Below are 17,654 nucleotides of genomic sequence, written 5' to 3'. Positions count from 1 at the left end.
ACAAGAGTATCAAGACTGGAGAAGAAAAAAAAAAAACCCACAGCACAATGTGCACCCAGCAAGTCTAATAAGTAACAGCAGTTCCTCTTTATTTTAACAGTTTAAGGTATAGCTCCACAGTATGTTTTTGTTCAGCAGTAAAACCACTTAAGAAGTTCCCACAGTTCTCTGAACTCCCAGTTGTATCAGTTGTTCATAATATTGTGCTGCAAACCAGATCAGTGGAATGTTCTAGACTGAATTGGAAGGAAAAGAAAATAAGGTTTGGCAGGGTTTTACCAATCTGATTTGTAATGTGGTCCTATAAATAGCTGTCATCAGTATGGTTGCATGGTTGTGAACTGTGACACTAGTGCTGACAACGAGGAGCATAGGAGGAAAGATGAGAGAAAGATTCCTTTTTCTGTCACCAAAAATATGAGATTGTGTCCTCATCTTCGAACCACTCCAATAGGATGTCTAATGGTCTCTTCAATCAGTATAAGGCAATTCTTTAAGGGTTCATATGCAGAATTGTTCTTGCAAATATACAAATGATGTGACACATAACTTCATTCAAATGTTTTTCTATTAATATAAATTAGAAAGTCAAGTAAACCAGTAACTTAAAAGTAAATTGTAATAGAGATCATCTAACCCTGGTGGTGGCTTTTGTAAACAAATTTTTTTAAATCACAGCATAAAGACAAGAGAATCTGAAAGCCATTGAGAATGAGAAGAACAGGGAGAAACTGGAGACAGTAATGAGGAAGAGATCATACTAAAGATTTTATGCCATTTGAGTAATGTCTGTAATTAGTGCTGCTTCCAAACTAAATAAGTGGACTGCTAAAACATTAAGAGTAGCTGGGAGCTTACAGTATTCTTGCTAATTAAGAATATAAACCAAAGCCTATTAAGGTCAATGGGACTGTTGAATTTAAAGATGGGTGTCAAAGTAAGGTGGAATTAATCTATCTAGCACCAGAAGTTTTACATACTGGTAGTAAAGACTTCTAAAGTATTTAATTCTATTCGTGCCTCTCCTCTGGTACATACATATGGATGTGTTAATATCCTGTCACTTGAGACTGGAAAGTTTGTTGTTGTTTTTTCCTTTTTGCTATACACAAAAAGGGCACTTGGTATCATCAACTTGATCTTTTTTTAGTTGTTACTTGTGGCGAAAACAGGGGCAAGCATCATACAGGCATGCTGCCCCAGTACTGGTCCATTACATATATACCATTGGCTATTTGAGTACCGATGGAGGATTAGTATAAAGTTGGCTGTCTTCTCCCTGTGAGAGAAGACACATCTCGCTTTTCAGTACTGTTGGGAATGTCAGGTTTGGTAGGAGTCCTGTAGGAACAGAATACAGATATCAGAGTATGTCATTGCCTGTGTGGGTCTCCAGTCTGTTTCAGTGTCTGCTGTCTCCAGCAAAAGTTCTTTGACACCAAGAGTATCCCTAGCCTTTCTGTAGGGCATGTTTTCCATCACATATTCAGTACGTACTATTTTTTTTCTGACAGATTTCTTCTCCTTATAGAAGAATGCAACTGTTGAGCTCAGGGGAGCAGAACCTGAGCCATGTCAACTCTGTGACCTCAGGACCTCATTCTCTAGATGAGTCTACTGCTTATTGGTCTAGATTGATGTGGGTATTGGATCTGCTGTAACAGGGCAATCGATGATGGTGATCAGTGCTCACTTCTAATAACATAACATAATCTCCTTTCTGTCCTGCTCTTTCACAGAAATTCTTATGGAAGAGCTAGCCTCTTTCCATGCCAGAAACTAGATAGACCTATGTGTAGAAGCAGAGATTTCTCTGGATTGCTATGGAGGATACTGGAAACCACATGTGTTACCTTAACACAGCAGATAGAGTTTGAACCATGTTTTATTGATGTTCTGCTGTTGTCCTACTTCTAATTCACATTCTTCAGAAAGTTTTCAGGTTGTTTTTTTGGGGGGTGGGTTTGTTGGTTGGTTTGTTTTTCTTGTTGTTTTCTCCCCTCTTTCCACTGAATCTACTGAATCTGAATCTACCATCCCACTGATGCTACTGATTCTTTGCTTTTATTCTTTAAAAACACCAACTTCCCAGGTTGTGTTTACAGGTTGCCATCAATGTAGAGTGGCCATTGCCTCCTTGCCAGCAAAATCTTGCTGCAAACGTAGCATCTCAAAGGAGGGACAAGCCTACCATTCATCATCTCCCTTTCTCCTAATTTGTTCTTTTTTTTTTCTCTTTCATTCTCAGCACAAAAGATTTCCAGACCGCTCTGCATTCATTAACTATTCCACACTTTGCTGTGAGAGACAAACCTTATTCATAACGTTTTACTGATAACAAGCCTTTTCCATCACATAGACCTGAGCAGTTTCAACTTTCAGGGCTGATCAGAGCAGAGGTAGCGATTACAGAAAGAAAGCTTATCACTTTGACCAAAATGCATATAGAATCTTGGTATATTAGAAGTCATGCTTCACAGAGGTCTTAGATACACTCCAAGGGTGCACTCAGGGTGAGCTATGCCTCTGACCTCAGATCTGAAACATCTGCTACTATACCTGAGTTCATGACATTGCATACTCAAGTACTAGACACTAGTTTTGTATTCCTGCCACCTAATTTCCGTTTTGCTTCCCCTTTACCTTTATGTCTCAGCAATTATCTACTCCATGCAAACTGACTTTTACTAGAGATTGATATGTTATCTTGATCTAAAGTCATTGCTGGCATAGCAAGGGGCGTAAGGGCTTCCACCATAAATGTTTCCTTATGACAGAGGAGGTGACTGGTTCTTCATCATATGGATGTGGAGATCCAACTTGTATGACAGGAACATCAAGATAACATCCTTGGTGAGCTTCTTCTAGCTGTTAGAGAGAGAACAGTACTGGACAGCAGTTGGTGTCCTGTGTCTGGTATGTTACATAAAGGGGAAAGACCATCTCCTTGTTCTGACTTTAGTGTTGGACATAAGCTGTGCACTTATACATCTTGTCCAGTTTTTCCATAAACAGCCTAAGCAGAGTTGTTCTTCTGGATAACAATTAGGATATTCATCCTGATTTCTTCTCAGAGGTGAAACAGTTCTGCTCAATGGTAACAACAACAAAATCTGATTTCGTTTTGAGCATGTAGGTGCCTGTGTATTTTTTTCATCTCATTCCCAATACTGCAGGAGAGGGAGCAGATGTGTGCCTTTCTGTGGTCAAGTTGAAGGGCACCAGGGCTTACTAACATTATTCTCAGGCATGGCCATGGAGATTTTGACTTCAAAATCAAGTTGGTCTGTGAAAGCTCTCCCTTCACTGAGAACACACTGCCTAATCCACTCTAGCTTACAAACACTCCGTAGCACGGATTTCTACTTTATAGAATGCTGCTTTTCTCCAGTGAGCAAGAATAGATCCTGCTCATAGTAAGAGCAATGACAAATGTTTTTATTTCTCCAGGTTTCCTATGTGTTGCGCTGACAGTTCCATTTCTGCCTGTAATGCTTCTGCTTTCTAATTATTTTGGAATAGCCTCGTGAAACTTAAAGGAGCTGAACTTCTGTGATCTCACACTGCTGTCACTGCATACAGTCTTTGTTCAGCTGTGTTGTCTGCACAGCTTACATTCTTTAGAGGGCTAGTCCTGAGCGTACCATGTTGTCAGATGCTATTTTCCTAGGAGGATTTGGACTTTGTTCTCGTGATTGCTTTGCTCCAGCTCTTTGTCATCTTCTCATGAAAGTGGCTTCCTTCACTGATGCTACTTTTGGTGGTAGGTTAAGGATAATTCAAACCCTCGTGAGCTCAGTTCTTCAAAGCTGAGATAGCTGTGGCATCTACCTAAAATTCCTACTTGAATTGGTATCACGCTTCATGTTCATGACAGGGAGATTCTATATATATAATTTTTCTGAAATTTTCTTAGGGTGTGTCCAGTCCAAGGATATTAAAAGATTGAGTTTCCATGCATCAACATCAAAAAATGAAATGGTTTGTACAAGACTGCTGTCATTCTATAACTGGTAGAATCCTTGATGTTTTCTGGGTGTATTCTGCCTCATCTGAAATTCTACTTCTGTGTTGGGAATTCATCTGTTTCATACCAAAACTAGTGCTTTAGCCACAGCTTTACCAAACACTGCTGTTTCTCAGGATTTTAAGAGCCACTTGGTCTTATTTCAGGCTTAATCCTTGAGAGGATTCTCAGTCAAGTAATTCTATCATCTTCAGTTATTTGCTTGGAGTTGCCCTGAAAAGGTGTTTCAGCAGCAGTGTTTGTAGAACATTGGTCAGATTATTTACTAGTAGTAATCGGTGATATTCAGGATGTGCTTTACACTTCTTACTCCTCATATTTCCATTTTCTATTCAGGTGGCTGAGAAGTAATTAAAATGACAGCAGTCATGTTCACTGTGTCATAGCCTGAGTAAGGGAAGGAAAAAGTGAAAGAGTACTTTCAAAGCATATTCTTAGCCAAAAACAATCTAGTCTCAACTGACAAGACTTGAGGGCACCCACCTTTGGAATGCACAGGTGTATTGCACCTTTAAAAAAAAAAAAAAAAGTTTATATCAGTAACCTTTCTGTCTTTATAATATTGATGTAGTTAGAGAGCCTTTGAATTTGTTCAGAAAGGAATCTGACTAATGTAGATTTCTAAATTGAGGCATACAGTGTCTCTTTTTTTGTCGGGCTTTAGAGCTACCTTGCTCATATAAATCAAATTTGACTACCTTTTTTCAGAAAGCCTGCTTTATTAGGCATCTGAAACCCAAGTGCAAGTTATATGTCTGTAGTAGGTGGACTGGATTCCAGTGTATATTCAATTCTTAAAATGCCACTCAGCTGCTACATGCTGCTGGGAGCCTAAATTTTATGGGTATTCTAATTTGTAATGTTAACAATCCCGAACTCTTGAAAAGGTTTTATTCAGCAAGACCCAACTTTCATGCAATTCTGCAAGTAGGCACCTGCCTTCTATTCAGCTGAGACTCAGAAAGTAGGCTTTTCTTAATCTGTTTTTCCTTAGAGAATCTATCAGTATTCTTTCTCACAGTGCTCTTCTAACATTGGATTCTACAGCAAGTGGATACAGTACTGTTTTTCTGAGAGTTAAGGTGGATTACTGTCTTGCATGTAGCTATCTGTTGGCTGGAGTGTTTGTCCAGGTGTTGCAACAGCACTTGGAACCTGTGACACTGCCTTTCGCAGTCCCTAAGAGGGTTCCAAGCCAGCTGCTTGCAGAGTCAGGCTCGCTCACGGTTTCTGACCTAGCTGATGTTGAATTCTTTTCTCCACGATGGCACAGCTTCAATAGAAGGGGTGGAGAGTGGCCCACCCAAGAACAGCCTATAGCCTGGCAGTTAGGGCACTCTCCAAGGAGGTGGGAGATGTGAGCTGGATTTCCTTTAGGCAAAGAAGGGAATTGTGGGAGATCCGAGTTCAACTTGGGTGAATGCTTGATCCTTCAGGCTATTGTATAAAAGGGGCAGCAGCACCACCCTCTTACTTCCCCATCTTTAAAAAGAAAAGTGAATCCTGTTAGGATTTTGAAAGAAAAGGCGTAGTCGCCTGCTTTTGAAACAAGCTTTACAGGTTGTGAATCCCAACTGGAAGCGGACGCCTCCCTGTATCGTTTCAGTGGGCTTCCTCCTGACTAGGCTGACTGTTTAACTACATTCATATTTGGGATTTTAGGCTAAACTGCTACATTCCTTCTACCTGAGTTAGAGAAAACTGTAACTTGTCAAACTTTGTACGAGTTATGAAATGCAAGACATGAGATCCTGTTCCTGGCAGTCAAATTTGGAGTAATGCACAGTCCTAGAAAAGCAGTTCTGGCCAAGATTATTTGTTATGTAACATGGCAGTCTGCAGCAAGCAGAGAAGAGCATGCCCAGTTGTGCTGATAATTTGATCTGTGATAGAAAGATTAATTGAAGTTTCATGTAAGATTGTTGCTTTCTAAATATATGTTACTGTTGTTTTGTTTTTTTTTCCCAGACCTTTTTATTAATTTGGGAACAGTTTGAAGATACTAATCATCACAGCTACCATTCACACCATGGCTTAGCAAGCGGACTGCTTATTGGCCTCAGAGTTTGCCTAGGTTTGTCACTGGCTGCTGGTCTTTATCAGATCATCACAGTGGAGAGAAGCACGCTGAAAAGGGAGTTCTATATCACCTTTGCTAAAGTACGGGCTCATGGAAACTGATTCCTTTTGCTGTAAATGTAATTGTGGCACGCAGTTGACTGAAGCACTGAACTGTTTTCCTCCATAAGAAAGTTAATATTTAAGTGTCTGATTTGATTAAATTGCACCCTGTCATCATACTCCGAGCAGTCATTTTAATTTGACGAGGAGCAAAGAGCTTTTCTAAACAGAAATCCCACCTTTCATTGTGTGGTTTTCATTCTGTTGATTGAAAATTAAACAATGGATTCATAAAAAAGACAGAAATGTAAATGAAGTTCCTTTAACTGTCATCTCTTTCTTCTTAGCTGGCGTATAGTTATTTTATAACTTACACTCTTCTCTTCTTTCAGGCCTGCATTCTCTGGTTTTTGTGCCACCCATGTCTTGCAACCGTTTCTGTAATATTCAGAGAATATCAAAGGGAAAAGGTATGTACAGGCAAGATAAAAGAGATGGAATTTGAATAGTAGTTGTTCTTCATGTTCAGTGTTTGTTAGCAAACTCATGCTCTTAGGCTGTTAATCTTATGACCCCAAAGGAACTTGAAAAGTCTTAGTCACACAGCTCTTATTGATGCTAATGTGAGTCATATTTTACAAAGGCATACTGGGTTTGAATCATCTAAGAGTAATCGTTTCTAGACTAAGGGGGATGGGGAGATGGTTAAGTCAAAGGAAAATGTGGAGGGGGTGTTTCGTTTTATTGTTTGCTTGTTTGTTTTTTAATTAAAAGCACCTTGGGGTTCTTTTAACAAAGCTAGCAGAAAGAAAAATAAGTGGATTTTTTTGCTGTTTGCTTTTCAATCTTCGTCATTTAAAAGCTTTATGTGGCTAAATAGGTCAAGGAACTTGTAGCTGAACTGTATTCTGTAGATTAAGAGATCCATCCAAATGCCTGGTTTGGTTTGTGAGCTCTAAACGTTTAAAAACAAAGGTGGACTTACTGGATTTCTTGATTGCTTAATCATATTGGGAGAACTGGTGTGTGGAGCCTGCCATGTTCAGATAAAGTGCATTTCTATTCTCAGGTGATTGGCTACCTCAGTCCAGGGTAGTTTGCTTCTTTACTTTATTGTTATAAACACCTTTGCATTTATATGCAAATATTTTCAGAAAACAAGCTTTTATTTGTGTGGGGAATGTAGAAAGAGGGATAAACATTCTACTGAAAATATATAATATTTATGAAATATTGATATAATGAAGCACCATGTTTGGTTTTGTTTAAAAAAAAGAGAAATCCAGGGGGAAATAAGAAGAAACCTCCTCTAGATCAACAAAAAAATCTGTTAGTAGTGCTTGATGAATACGTCATTGCAGTAGGGTGAGCAGTGACAAGAGGTGGAATGAGTTAATAAAATTTTGCAATATTTTGAGAGTTTGAGTTTACTGAAGAGAGACTGTAGTTGCTGTCTTCTTAGATTTTGAGAAAGTTTAGCCATCATGTGCAGCTGGAGTTCCTACATTACGATTATGTGTTTCCTCCTTTAAATGCATTTAGATATAATAGAAATGTATGATCAATAAATACTATATTTACGCAAGAAAAACATATGTTTTAACAGACTCTGTATCAAAACTTAGACTTCTGGTTTCTCAGAAACAGTAGGTACCTTGATGGTTTTGATTAAATACTGCCCTATGTGTCTCTTACAGATTAAGAGACTTGCACTGAGAAGAGGTCTAAGTGAGACTGTTAAATCACTTCCATCACAGCTCTGCAACTGTGCTAGTTCAGAGTATTTTCAGGTTGTTGGGTTTTTTTCCTCTGTTTGTTGTAAGAAAAGAATATCTAAGCATCACCTCTGCTTGTGGAACTGCATGGGTGGTGGAATTGCAAGTCTGAAATTCCCCGGAACAGAGACCGCCAGAAGGGGTTATGTGACTTGCCTTAGGGCCATCTGCTGATTTGAAAACATCCAGGTGTGAGAGCGTGAATCTTGGACTTGAGCCTCACGTTCAAATCTTCTGTAACTGCAGCAATATTAAAAGATTTAAAGTTAAGCTTCAAGCACACACATAGTGTGCTGGTAGAGATTAATTTGGGCTTGTTTTTCACTTTTTCTCCTTTTTTTTTTTTTTTTTTGTCTTTAGATTATTACCATAGGCGTTATCCTCTCTCAGTGCATCTCCATGGTTATCCTCTACAGACTTTTTCTCTCTCATAGTCTATATTGGGAAGTATCTTCACTGTCATCAGTGACATTGCCACTAACAGTATCCTCTGGACATAAAAATCGACATCGCTTCTGAGATGTTTAGGAAGAATATGTTATGTTAAAGAAAAAATGTGCAATAATGATCTAAATATGCAGGTATTTTTGTCACAGGTATGTGATGTATTGGTTTCACTGGAAAACTGGGTGATAGTATCAGAGCATTTCATGGAACTTTGGTCTGACACGGTCCTTAGGTTAATCTGTTAAAGTATTGTTGAGTGGAAAAATCTGTAATTTGAGTAATTTCCTAAATATGATGGGTGTGCAGCACGGGTGCTGAGCCATATCACAGGAAAGTGTAAGGAATCTTTCCTCCCCCATTCACAGCCACAAAGAATGTCCTTACTTTATATCGATACTAGGTTGGAAACTCTTATAAAATACAGTTCTTAAAATGTCTACAAGCTCAAACAAGTCTGATATAGGCAAGTTGTGAAATTGATGTGATACCTTAACGATGAATACAAGTTTTTTGGGTTGTTTTTTTTTTTTTCATGCTTTAGGAGAAAGATGCATTTCATGTATAAGTATAAAGGAAATGGAAACAAAAGAGGGAAAGTCCACTAAAGACGTATAGAAAATGTTTACAACCATCTACAGGAAACTTTCCTTTATCGTTGGTGTGAAATAAAAGCTTTTTTTTTGCAGTTACTGTTCATATTGGTTAGAACTGTGATAAGGGTGGGAACAGAGTTTGTGTTTTCCTCTTTTGAAGTAAATATAACTGAAAATTTCAACTAGTGGTGAAGATCTAAACAATATTTGAGGCTTAAGAAGATACAGCATCATAAAGGTAATTAAAACAGCAGGCTCACATTTAAAAAAAAAAAAAAAAAAAAAAAGCCAAGAAAAAGAAATGGGTGATGTGGCACTAGAATTTTAATCCTGATATAATTCATTTCTCTTACATTGAGGATTCAATCATAATTAAGCCATATACACAGATTAAATTAACAGAAGCATTTCATATAAATGTTGGTTTCAGTCATCAACTACCCATGAATTCCTGCCCAAGGATACTTAATCAGGATTAAATTTTCTATGAATAATTGAAAAACAAAATACTCACTGGATTTGTTATAATCCATGTTGGCACTGAGTTCTAAGTAGTTGCCATCTTCCATCCATTGTAATAAAGCCATACTACTTTGTGATGCCCTCGCATTCAGAAAAACAGTGTAAATATATACTTTATTGAAGTGCCTATTTATTGAGTATGATTAGATCATGCTGACATTTTCCTTCATAATAAGAACATACCTATTACCGTTGTGACTGCAGTCTTTCTTGGATTTTCTTTAATTATTTGTTGTATTTTAGCCTTCTTCCCGTGAACGTGTGCCTCTTCGCAACACTGATTTTATTTTCAGGTAAATTAGTGTTCGTTTCTTCTTAATGGTATGCATCTAATTATGCCTCTGTGAAAACGTGAAGACACCAGTGTTCTAGCTTCAAAACAGCCCTAACTTTTCATTCATGTTTTCCACAGATGTGAGCATAGTTGAAACATAAGTCTATTCCATTTCAGTTTAGAGGTGAAAGTAGACATTTGCCTTTGACTAAGGCGAAATGGCAACATGACAAAGTTGCTCATTAAATCATCTCCTTTCTTATTGTTTGTAATTCAGATCAAGAATGGCAGGTTGAGGCTGGAAAAGATGAGATATTATGATTTCACACAATCTCCAGAATGATTAAAAGATTAATTATTACATTCCTCTGATAACCACACAAAAATATTATTGGTTAAAACTTCAGTCTTTATTTCCCTGCTTATCTCTGTACTTTTCATCTTCTCAAGAAAAAAGCATCCTGTTTTTGATAAGTCTCCAATAATGCAGCAGAAGAGTTCTATCTGTCCTCATGTATAAGATGTGAAATTCACACATAAAACAGAGTTTTCTGATAGACACAAGAGCTCCTTTATGGTTTATGATCTGTCACGATAAAAGTTTTAACTTATGCAGAAAAACTGCATGTGACTTTCAGAATAGACACACTATTTTATTCTTCAGGTGTATTTTCTTGCTTCCTGTAGTAGCTCTGATTTCTGTCCGTATTAGAGTAAATGGTATCTTAATTTTACCTTCTAAATATACCCTGCAACAATTCATAAAGCACATTCAGAATTCATAGTTCATCTGGGTATAAATGTGTAGTATAAGGTGTTGTCTCTTAATCTTTTCCAGATTGCTCCATAAATCAACAGGTAGCATTATTCTTTTAGTCTGGCATCAAATTCAGTGATTTGAAAATAAAATTTCAATTTTACTATTAATGTAACTGCAGCAGATCAGTATCGCTTTCTCATGGTAAGCTGTACCACGGCAATGCATTTCTATTTCTATTGGCATTCTTTCTTAACCATCATCCACAGGTATTAAGGTATTAAATCATTAACATGTGCTGCAGCGTTAGGTCAGTATCACTGTGATAATGTTCAAGATGTCTGTTAATTTGGTATATGATATCTGTGGGGGCAGGGGGCCTGAAGTCTTCAAATATGAGCTATTTACAAAACTTCATGCTTACCTGTACACAAGCTTGAAGCTTAATGCCTGTGGTCATGCCTGAGATTGCTTGAATATGTGAAAGCCTGTCTCCTGTTCCTAACAGTTGGTCCCGTGGAAGACATAAGTTACAACCTTGGGGTTTTTTTGTGCTTATATACATAGTTACCCAACTTATCAATTTGGTTTCATAACCACCTCTTAGAAGAATAGCTTCCAGCCTTCTTCTAGTCGTCTTCAATAAGTGCACTCTCACTGAAAAACTTTCTCGCTTTGTAAAATGTGTTTTCCATCACCCCAATACTCCAATACTCACCTCCCCACCCAACCCCTCCCCCCTCCCCCCCCCCCCAAAAAAAAAAAAAAACATTTGTGTTGCAGAACTGCAGTTCTGGCGTAGATCTGAGCAACTCATGGCCTCACCTCAGCTACATGCCAGCTGACGGCAGTGGACAAAAGCGCTCTTTTAGCACGCCTGTAGCCCCAGTGTGTCAAGGGTAGGGTTTGTGCCAGCTGAAAGCAGCTGCCCACCCAAGGAGCTCTCAGCAGGAGGGCTGTAGCCGGGTTGCAGCCTGCCTGCCACCTCACAGAGAGAAACACGCTCCGTGTGAAGGCAGCACTACCAGCTGCTGGCCGTCCTGAACGGCGCCATTTAGTCGAGGTTGAATGGCAACTTCGTACTTTTGTGCATTACATGGTTCTGTTTAAAATAAAGTTGCAGAGAAAGAGTATACTAATTCCATTGTTTGCAAGTTTCAGTGCATGGAAAAAATAAGCGCACGTTGACGCGATTGCAGGCTGAAGTTGTGCTCTGAAGAAATACACTAATGTGTGTGAGAGGACTCTTCCTTGCCAGTCATCTCCTTTTCTCCTGGAACAGATGCCAGTTAGTGTCAATTACAATTTGTTGGTTGGGGCAGGATGGTTGTTCAGGAGGAGCAGGAGTGAGATCACCAATTCAGCCCACGAGACCCCCCACACGCTGCGAGCAGTGATAGTGTTGCATAGCTCCCAACCCCAGCTGGGTTGGAACCGATGATGTAGAGGTTGGAACAATGCTCCAGCTCACACAAGTCCTCTAAGCTATTCGCTCCCATTCTCTGTAGGGTATGTTGATTGTACTTTTATTTAAAGTGCTTCAGGTAGGAAAAATGAATATTTACAATTAAGTGCATGTAAATGGAAGTGGAAAGGCTTGATTGGAAAAATATCAAGTTTCTAATACATATTACTGTACTAAGACCTCCCACACAAGGCAAACGCTTATAGTCAGATCTAATGAATATTCTTTTCTGGTTCCTGTGCCAGTGGAGAGCCACAGAAGTAGCAAAATCTTTTTGTTTGCATCATGGTCCTCTGCAGAACTGGAAATGACTTGGTTCTAGTTTGTGCTATGTGGTGTCATGCCTCTGCCTGGTACATTTTAGACATTCATGATGATTGGGCTGGCTGAAATCGATATTATGTTGTACTTATAACACTTTTTTTGCATGACTGCAACGTACAAGGGGTGGGCAATCCTCAAACATCAAAAGAGAGAAGGTGTCAAGGTGTTTTTCAAAGGTTTGTTTGTTAATCACAGTGAATGGCAACTAGACTGGTTTTCTAGTCAACAGTAAGATCCAATTCTCATTTTTCTTAAATCCTTTTCTAGAAAAATATTTCCTGTCTTACAGAGTTCTACCTCTCCCACTGTGCTCTCTTCCCTCCCCTTTCTCCTCTCTCACACATGATCTTGAGTGTAATGGGTGTCACTTCTCTTTCTATCTCTCCATCTGTTCCCACGATCAACACTCATAGTCCAGCCCCTACTTTGCATCTAGTATGCGTATTCTCTTTATCCTTGGTCTGTTTTGATTTCACGCTTTTCCTGTCTCTCCCTTGCCCTCTCCACCATGACTTTAGTCTCTCTAGCCATCAGAGACCTGAGGGTGTGGTTTGACATTGCAGCTCATTTGGACTCTTGGCTGCCAAAAATGAGCGTCCCCTTGGCTTGCTGTTGCTTCCCTTAAAGTGGTGGTGGCTGTCACCTGGCAGTTTGAGTAAGATGAATCCAAGGAGTTACACTGGTAGAAAATTCAGTCCAGCAGCAGCGGATCAGATTAGTTCTCTGTGGTTTCAGCTCACTGAACCAGCTCACCAGCCTTTGGTGAATGCCAGTGATGCAGGGGATGGGATAGGACAGGCAAGATGAAGGGGGCCAAGATCCCCTTTGGAAGGACAGCTGTGAGGTCAGTTGGTCTTCTGCAAAGTGTAGCCTACTGGCTCCCATCTCCCATATCTTCAGTATGTTTTCTATTACGCTCTGCACGCTGTGAATTTGCCTGTCTTTTCTTTAAGGCTCTTTTTTAAGAACAGGGTCCAGTTAGTTTTGGATGGAGCGGTTATGAGAAAAGCAAGATGGAGACAGCCATAACTTTACCAAGACAGTGGTGAGGTGCTGGAATAGGCTGCCCAAGGAGGCCATGGAATCCCCATCCCTGGAGGTGTTCGAGGCCAGCTTGGATGGGGCCCTGGGCAGCCTGGTCTAGTATTAAATGAGGAGGTTGGCAGCCCTGCATGCGGCAGTGGGGTTGGAGCCTGATGATCCTTGTGGTCCCTTCCAACCCAAGCCATTCTATCATTCTGTGATAACTTGAGTGGCTGCCACTTCTTTCAACAGATGGCAGCATTGTGGTAGAAGGCGACCAAGAAAGTGGCACTGCTCTTCTCAAGGTCTGCCTATGTGCAGTGAGGTACTGTCTGAGCATCGGCAGCCCACTGAGCTGCAGTTGCCTGCAGTACGTACTCGTGAAGTAGTGGGTACTTCCATCTGCTGAGAGGCAGGTCTTCATGTGGCTGTGACAGAACAGAGAGGATCCTTCTCATCTGTAGCCCAAGTAGTGTGCCTGGGCAGCTTGGTCAGTCTGACTTTAATGCTGCAACAACAGCAAACAGATTGAGGGAGACTGTAAATGAGCTATCCCAGGAATCTTGACTTTAACACAGCTGTTGGGGCTGAAGGAATATATGTATGCAGTGCTAGAGTGGATACTTTTTTGCCTCATTTCTGACCATGTGAGCCTCTTTTAAAACAGTGGAGTTATTTTCAAATCAGATATTTGGAGTGGAGCTATTAGGCAGAGATCACCATTTACATAAGACTTCTATTTAACCTATTACCTATGAAAATTTACTTCAGGCTGGAACTTGCTTTCCAAAACAAATGGTTTTTAAAATTTTCTTACTTATGAGTACCTGAAATTGTGTTTTCTAAAAGGGAAAAAGAAAAAAGAAAAAAAAAAAAAACTTGGAACCTTACCAGTTTAATTTGCATTTTGGCTCTAATGTAACTCAAAATAGATTAGATTAAGAAAAAAAAAAAAAAAGAAAAGAAAAAGAAAAAAGAAAAGAAAAAGGAAATTTGGCAAGTGATTACTCAATTACATGATTTTACTGCTTTGGTATTTTGAAAATAAAAATGAACAGATCTGTTTGACTTTGAAAAGTGCCTGGTGCACGTGTGCTGTAACCACTTCTCAGAAACCAGAGGGAAGGTTCCTCGCGCGCTGCTCTGCCCGCAGCTCAGCTCCGTGCTGTGACAGCCTGCAGCAGCCGTGAGAGACCCGGGGGGTCAGTGATCACAATCTGTATGTTCAGGTAATGCTGTGTGGAAGTAATGCAGAGCAGCTGGGGTGGGTTTGGAAAACCCAGGCAGCGCTCAACGACAGGGATGTGCTGTTCCTGTTTCGTAGAGGGGGAATCGGGGAAGGGAACATGCTTGCTAGGGCACAGAGGTGAGCAGTGAGAAAACACTGTCGAACTTCCACATCTGGAGCTGTGTGTATCTGATTTCTGTGCCTTCCCTGTCACTGATTCCCACGCAGTTGTGTCCCCAAACCCCTCCTTGGTAGCCTGCTTATCTCACCTCTCTGCCGAGGGCAGGCAGCTCTGCTGGGCCCTACCAGGCCAAGCAGGTGGTGGTGGTGTTGGTCCTCAGAGCAGAGAGGGTTGGGGGAGTGCTGTATCTCAATCCAAGGAGCAGGGTTCCCTGTTGCTCCTCTCACCCTGTTCTCACTAGTGAAGTGACAGGGAAAGAGCATGTGGTCCTCTTGAGGTGCCTGGGGCTTTGTCAGCTGCTCTGTGCCATGATCTGCCCTTCCCCTTTCCATAATGCAGCTTTGGTTCCTGGCAGCTCTTTGTGTGTGTCTAGCTTTGCCCGCAGTGCAGGGCTGTGGATCACAATACATCAACAGATCTTCACGTGGCAGAAATCTCACTTTGTCCCATCCCTGCCCTGCAAACTGCAGTTCTCCTTGTTGGTTCTAATGGGGATCAAGCCCTTGTTCTGGTGTAGCAACAATGCTGTGGGCTTAAAGCCCTGGCACAAAGCTGGGAGAAGCAGTGAACAGTGGTTCTCCATGCAATGGCCCTGGTTGAGGAGGGACAGCACTCTGGAGAGCTGCACATCGGGATTCCCGCTTTCCTGCCTGCATGGGAAAGAACCTTGGTCTGCATGGGTGCCAACAGCAGTCTCAGTGTTCTCAGACAGAGCTGCCAACTGGTAGCAGGACAGGTACTCAGAGGCACCATTGGCCAGACAGATTTCTGCAGGCAGGAACTGCTCCAGAGGTGCCGGTGGGGTGATGGGGTTGGGGGAGAAAACCAAGTACCGTGTCCCTTAGGGAGCACTGCCACTCAGGCTTGGCGTGAAGCCCAGGTTTTGTTTCAAAATGGATCGTAGAATCATAGAATGGCCCGGGTTGAAAAGGACCACAATGATCATCTAGTTTCAACCCCCTGCTGTGTGCGGGGTCACCAACCACATGACCCTGAAGTTACCTAAAAGTCTCTCGGCCCCACCGAGCGCGTGGCCATCGCAGGCAGATGCTCACGCATCTCTGATGTGCCACACGTAAGTAAAATTCAATCCGCATCTTCAAGAAGTCCCTCAGAACTTTGTTTAGGTTAACCTCGCCAAGCGTGGCCGCAGGAGGAGCTCCCCAGCGGCGCTGCGGACCGCTTGGACTTCACCTCAACCCGAAGAGCGACGCATAGAGCGGACAAGAAGGAGGAGGAGGAGGAGGAGGAGAGCTCTGCGAGCCCCGCGGCCGCTCCACCTCAGCGCTGCGAGGCGCGGGCGGGAGTCGGGGCGCTCCTCGCGGCCGCAGGGAGGCGCTGTGGTGCGGGGCGCGGAGCGGGGCTGGAAGCGGGAACCGCTCAGGGAGCGGCGGAGGGCGCGGGCTGAGCCTCGTTGGGACGCGCATCCCTTTGGGTGGATTTCGGGTTTTTTTCTGTTTTACCTTTTTTTTTTTTTTGCCATACACCTGAGTTCTGTGCTCGGGAAACGCGGCAGAGGAGGCGGCCGGGAGGCTGAGGGGAACGAGCGGGGCTTTAGAAAGATCCCGAACGTGAGCGCTGCCCGGCAAGGCGCGGCGCCGGGCGCTGTCCTTTCCCCTCTTCTTTAACGCAAGCTAAAAGAAAAATCCTTCACAGCATCTTAAAGAACTTTTTTTTTTTTTTTTTTTTTTGACACAACAGCTGCAAAATCTATTTTCTAAACAAAGATTTATACATATTTATATGAGCTTAATCCAGATTTTTTTTTTTTTTTAATAAATCATTCTCAGAACTGCAGAGGTAAACTATATGTAAATACCTCAAGTAATAGGCTTGTAGTGCAAATCACATCATTTTATCTTCAATTTTGCATTCGTTTTTCTGGCTTAAAGGTGCATCAGAGATATGCATTTTAGCATATTCAGAACACGGGGCGTGAAATTAAATGTTTGACAGAGTGAGAAAAATATACAGACTTTGGAGATGCCTTAAAAATAGTAATTTATGCAGATCTAGAGGAGTGAAATCATTTGCAATGGAGTGACCCTCTCTCCAGGAATTTTTTGCTCAGTGTTCTTCCCTAATCTCCCGCTGTATCTTCATTTTTCATTGAACTAGCCAGTTTTCTGCGAAGCAGTCTTGTAGATAAGGGAAGTGCTAAAAGAAGAAGAAAGAAGAAGCTCAGTGGGTCCGTTTCCATTGCACTTTTACCCAAGGCAATGGGCAGAATTTAACGGATTCCTTCCAACATATGTTTTTGCCAGATAAGTAAACAGTGTGTGTCGGAAATGAAAAAGCATTTGCAATTTAATGACATTACAGCTCTCAGCTTAGGCTGGCGTGCTGCGAGGCGAAAAGCAGAAAGAGAGAGGAGAGGAGAAAGAGAAAAAGAACAAAGTTCATCTTCCCTTTTGTGCATTTTTATCAAGGAAAATATTACTTCTTTCCCCCTCTTGTTCTCCTTTCTTTCTCCCTTTGCTTTTTTGTCTCACTCATTTACATTTTGTTCTTTTCTCTCCTTTTCTCCCCTCCGTTCACTTTTACCTTTCTCTCCCCCCGTCGCTTCTCACCACCCCCTTCCCATTGTGTCTCCGGATCCATCCGCACGGCCCATTCAGCTTTTTTTTTTTTTTTTCCTTTACCTAGAAGAAGCTGTTTATCCAACAATGTATCTTTTTTTTTTTTTTTTTTTTTTTTTTTGTCGTGCCCCCCTCCCTTTCCCACCTCCCCCGCCCCCCAAACTCCATCTCCGCTCTGTACTCCGAGCGCCGCGGCTCAGCCAACGGGATCAGCGCTCAAACCGGGACCGGACGGGGATGGGGGACGGGACCGACGGTGTTGAGGCCGCCGCTGTCACCCGAACGCGGGGTGCGACAGCGCGATGCCCGCGGGCGGTGGGGAGAGCCGTCAGATGGGG

At 41.6% G+C, this 17,654-nt stretch overlaps 1 protein-coding gene across 6 annotated transcripts in view; it reads left to right on the top strand.

Annotated features, from left to right (window-relative positions):
- Nucleotides 1-17,393, top strand: part of GPR180 (G protein-coupled receptor 180) — a 30,040-nt gene extending 12,647 nt beyond the window's left edge. For 4 of the 6 annotated variants that reach the window (XM_090129946.1, XM_090129957.1, XM_090129929.1 and 1 more), the window contains 5 exons: nucleotides 5,996-6,187; nucleotides 6,541-6,618; nucleotides 8,284-8,406; nucleotides 9,729-9,778; nucleotides 11,300-17,393. In XM_090129946.1, the coding sequence (XP_089986072.1) occupies nucleotides 5,996-6,187; nucleotides 6,541-6,618; nucleotides 8,284-8,406; nucleotides 9,729-9,778; nucleotides 11,300-11,318 (462 nt within the window). In that variant the 3' untranslated portion in view covers nucleotides 11,319-17,393. Of the gene's footprint in view, nucleotides 1-5,995; nucleotides 6,188-6,540; nucleotides 6,619-8,283; nucleotides 11,249-11,299 lie in introns of those variants that run through there. The other 2 variants (XR_004169274.2, XM_031610601.2) reach the window with 2 other exon arrangements.
- The last annotated feature ends 261 nt before the right edge of the window (nucleotides 17,394-17,654 follow it).

Source organism: Phasianus colchicus, chromosome 1, assembly GCF_987193195.1.
Source record: "Phasianus colchicus chromosome 1, bPhaCol1.hap1.1, whole genome shotgun sequence".
NCBI lineage: Eukaryota > Metazoa > Chordata > Aves > Galliformes > Phasianidae > Phasianus > Phasianus colchicus.
The sequence above is the reverse complement of the archived record's forward strand: the minus strand, read 5'-3'. Positions and strand labels throughout refer to the sequence as shown.